The sequence below is a fragment of the Musca vetustissima genome, unplaced genomic scaffold (genome assembly GCF_032173495.1).
Source record: "Musca vetustissima isolate MV318-11 ecotype Yass unplaced genomic scaffold, APGP_CSIRO_Mvet_v1 utg528085, whole genome shotgun sequence".
Lineage (NCBI taxonomy): Eukaryota > Metazoa > Arthropoda > Insecta > Diptera > Muscidae > Musca > Musca vetustissima.
Window position 1 is genome coordinate 2,444 of NW_026874440.1, and position 4,729 is coordinate 7,172.

At 32.1% G+C, this 4,729-nt stretch overlaps 1 protein-coding gene across 1 annotated transcript; it reads left to right on the forward strand.

Annotated features, from left to right (window-relative positions):
- The first annotated feature begins 313 nt into the window (after positions 1–313).
- On the forward strand, positions 314–745 carry LOC133333778 (U7 snRNA-associated Sm-like protein LSm10). Its single transcript, XM_061542071.1, has one exon. It carries the CDS (start codon positions 314–316, stop codon positions 743–745), a length of 432 nt encoding a protein of 143 aa, XP_061398055.1.
- Positions 746–4,729: the final 3,984 nt, after the last annotated feature.

Below are 4,729 nucleotides of genomic sequence, written 5' to 3' on the forward strand. Positions count from 1 at the left end.
TAATTTCCTCCAAGAAACTCTTCCAAAACCAGTTGACTGTTCTCAATTCATTCGAACAATCCAATTTTCAATGGCATTGATCATTTGAAGTTGTGTTAAGAACGCATTTTGTAAGATGTACTGTATTTCCGCCTTAGTAAAAGGAATTACACTGTAAACAGGGTGTTTCATAAAAATATAAATGGTATCATTCACAATAGAACAAACAGCTGTAAACCAGTTGGAGGGAAAAATCTGTCTTGTAGTCCTCTTTATGTGCAAAATCTGAATTCCAAACAATCTCTAAATAATAGTGCTCCATATTCGATGTGCAATGCAACAATTTTCACGAAAAGAAAACTTTCTTATTGCCAATACCCTCAACTGTGTACCATTTTTGCTGCAAGGTCATTCTATCCTCATAGATCTTCGTAATGAATGTTCCGTTGCCGGTTGTATTGATAATGCTGATGGTCATATGAATATTCATTTAACAAATGCCGTGTTTATTAATCGTATGGGTCAGCAGGTTGCATTCGATCAATTTATGGTACATGAGCGGATGATTAGGCAAATACATTTACCGTCGGACGTGGATATGTCCAGTGATATACGGACGTGGTGTGATAAAGGGTGTCTTAAAAGGCCATTGCGTTCAAATGCTGGCGTTAGGGGCCAGAAGAGAACGTTTAAGCAGAAGCGAGCACAGGAACGGCATAAGGAAATTCTACAGGAATTGGAAAAGAAGCGCACGGAGGAGAAATAAGGAGGTAAGGGAATGATTTTCTTTGTAAATATTTGGTTATTATTATGATTGATTAATTTTTGCTGTTCTATAGAATTTCATATAGGTATACTCGCCAGAAAATATAATACAAGTCAGCAAGAGAATTTCTATGCTGTTCCAGAAAAAATACCAGCCCAATATACCAAATTTGAAGGCAAATTACGATGTAAAAAAATGGCCTCTTTATTGTCCTAGATTAACGAAATAAGGACTCTGTCGTTGGATTACAGTTATATCGTTTTTTTGCAGAATTCATACTTCCCGGAATATATGAACCTAAAAACTTCATTAGAACACTTGCATTTTTTCACAAAAATATTTAAGAACAAAGAATTTACAACACAATTTATTGAGTATCAGAATTGTCCCCTAAGGGGATATGACAAAATGTGATTTTATTGGTTTTCAAAGTTTTCTTTTAATGTGTGTATTTTGAAGCGTCCATACAAGGCGAGAAGAAGAAGAAAATCCGAATATCATCACGGAGAGTTTGATCTTACTTCGAATATTCGTCCAGGCGCTATATAGGAGGTGGCTGCCGCAGTGAAGATATTCAGGAAAAAACTCTCAGCTACCCTAAGAACAGCAAGATTTGACAGCGATGATTACTAAAATCTCTAAAATTTGGCCAATCAGTTTTAATATGGTTCTAGAAAGTATAATGTTATGAAATCATATGGTCTATCAACGGCGACAATGATAATGAGGTGGTCTGAATTGAGGGAAATGATGGTAGCTATCCAAACCATCACCTTATGGATAGGCACCCACCAACAGGTCTTGTCAAGAAGGATCTTCATGATCTGGTGATAGAGGTTCAGAGGTACAAAAGGGAGCTTATGGATCAACAGGCCTATCAAGCAGTATTTAATTGTATTCAAACGGATGCATTTGAGAAAGCGATAGATATATATATATATATAGAGTGACAAACCAGTGTAATGTTGGCACAGATCGCACACATTTAACTCCATGTTCACTTTGAACGCAACCGTTACAAGTCACAGCCTTTTTGAAACTGGATTTAGTATCAGAACCAGATTATTAAGATTAAAATTCTGCCTGGACAACACGAGTAGCATTGGAAAACTATTGAAAAGTACTCTCTACCTAGCTTATAAAAAACTAATTGTGGATTTCTGGGAAAATGATAATATTTTTGCCCACTTCTTCTTCCAGGAAACAACATAGAATTCGGAAAAAAATATAATATATAAATAAATGCATTTGAAATTACAATTAATAAAGCTTATTACAGCAATATTTTGTAATTAGAAAACGAATTACAATCGATAATACGCACAACAAATTTGTTAAAAATTTACCATAGGAGCTAATACCACAAAATTATCAATTATATTCCAAACGAGATATATCAATTAAATTTTCCGGTGAAAAATAAATATAAATTAATTAATAAAAAAGAAATATTAATCCTATGGGTGTGGCAAATATAAATTTATTATATTTTAAAAACAAGCTACATTTTCGTTAGATATATACAATACTACTTTGGAAATGAAACATCTCAGAAAAAAATAAATTGCCACGAAATATGAGAAATTCGGAGAGATATAGCAAATATTGAAACCTATCGATCCTAGTATTTGGCAAGACAAAAAATCTAATTTCTCTATTAAAAGAGTTATGATTTTTAGGTAACGACCAAAAAAATATTCCAACAAAGAACGTAGGCCGAATTTTAAGGCATGAAGGTATTATATCGCTAGATAGGGATAAGGATATATATATATATATATATATTGATTTATGCAAAATTATGTGCGATAAAAATATTACTTCCCCAAGATTTTATATAAAATACGTGTCGTAATACCCTGAGCTTTGCCTCCACAGGAAGCATCCCAAAAATGGGATTCTGAAACTAAACGAGTTTATCTATATTCTTTCGTTGTATGATTTTACAACAAAAAGTAAGTAAAAATAACTCACTATGCCATTTTTATTGACATTGGACACGTTATTGCAACGAAAAAATATTTGTTTCAAATCGAATTTGTATAGACCGGAGCACTGTCTTAATAAAAGCTGTAATAGTTGCAGTTTATAAATGCTGTTTCAAGGCCATGGTACAATTATAAAAGGTAACAGCAAATCCCAGCTGATTTGATTCCAACGTAATACTAGTGTCAATATGAATTTGACAAATTATGTTTTTAAAAATCACCCAACAGGAAAATTGGGAACGCATACAATTTAAAATTGTTATTTATTAAATGTGCTCCTGTATTCAATTTACTCAATCTGCCTGCTGGGAAAGTTTGAATAAGCAAATATTTCTTCAAGGAATAACTCGATATTCCCAGCATTTTCATATGTGTTACACATATATATGACAATGGCTCAATTATAGGAAAGATGTGGAATAGATAGATATATAAATTTGATAGATTTTCATTCATGTTTTTCAATTTTTATTTTGAGGATTCGAAAATATTTCATTTTCAAAATAAAAATAATTTGATGATAATTTGTTTGTTTACATTTTTCTGTCAAATGAGTTGACACTAGTAGAACTTACAACAACAAATTTCCATGTGGTTGTTGTATCGTTTTTTGTACAACAACACTTGCTGTTACCTTCTATTATTATACCATGTTTCAAGGCATATAAAAACATGTTGCTTAACACTAGACAGACGGGAATTTTGTATATATGTACCTATATTGCCTAAAATCGGTCAAAATGACCTCATTCTGAAAGAATTTTTATTGTGTAAAGAATTTTTTTTAAACTAATTTTTTAATATTTTTACATTATTTACAATCATACAAAACGTTTTTATTATTTGTTTTCGGTGGTAGAGCTCTCGAGATTCCCCTTTTGAAAAATAAGAGCGCGGACAAAATGTTCGAAAAAGAGGAAGTCTTTACTCTAAGAGTGAAATCGACTGGAAATATAAAATTTATTTTTCCAATTTGTATGTTCGTTTGTGTTTCTAGAGTAGCAAACGGGTTTCGATGTTGTTGTACTGATCTGGTCATATAAGAAATTTACTTTATACAATAATAAACGTAGTTTGATTATTTAATATTTCACAAAAGGTCAAAATGCCCGCTTTTAGGCCATATAGGTATAGCACATGTGAATACGGGGAATGAAAGAGGGGAGGAAGCAGCTACTATGATTAATAAACGTAGTTCTAGGTGGTTCAAAAAGTCACCAAAATTTAAAAAGCTGGGTCATAATATACACAATTGTTTTTGTACTAGAAATTGAAAATTTTTAAAGGACGAAAACCCTGATTTGTAGTTTTTCAGATTTGCTGTCCTCTTTTTATCGTATATGCGAGAAGGATATTAAATCATTATTTAAGGATAAAAAATATGTGTTTTTAAAAAACGCAATGGGCTATGATCCCAGTCTCAAAAATAACATAATTTTCAAAAAAGGGGGAAAAGGATTTGTGAAACCTGGAAAGCACTTAGGAATATTTTTGAAGCCACGACAAAGTTGTACCGAACTTTTTCTTTCAAATGAAAAAAAAAAAAAACATTATGACTTGCCAAACGTAGAGCCCTGTGAGAGCATAACAATGGATTGAGGCCTAAGGGAGAAAATATTTTGACGGATATGCTCCTCATTTGTAAAATACTGTGGTCCCAAGGGATGAAAATAAATCGTTTGATGAGTTACTGATGCAAATACATACAGTGAGTGTAAAAAGTATTTTGCCTCAATAAAAATTTGAAAGAATTCCAATACATACGCCTGAAGCCAGCAAACTAAAGATGTAAAATGACTTATGTATGATGGAGTATATTTGTGGACATATTTAGATCGTATTTCTGCAAGAATCACAGCGAAAGACCTATTGGCCTCGAAGATATCGGCCGAAATATATAACAATCCAAAAATGTTTATCACAAAAAAGTATTTTGCTTTTTATTATTATTTTAGAAAAAATTGTTATATTGAACACGTTTGGTCTTTTTATAGTT

Excerpts from the sequence above, each read along its gene's own strand:
- LOC133333778 (XM_061542071.1), top strand. The coding sequence starts at position 314 with ATGCAACAATTTTCACGAAAAGAAAACTTTCTTATTGCCAATACCCTC.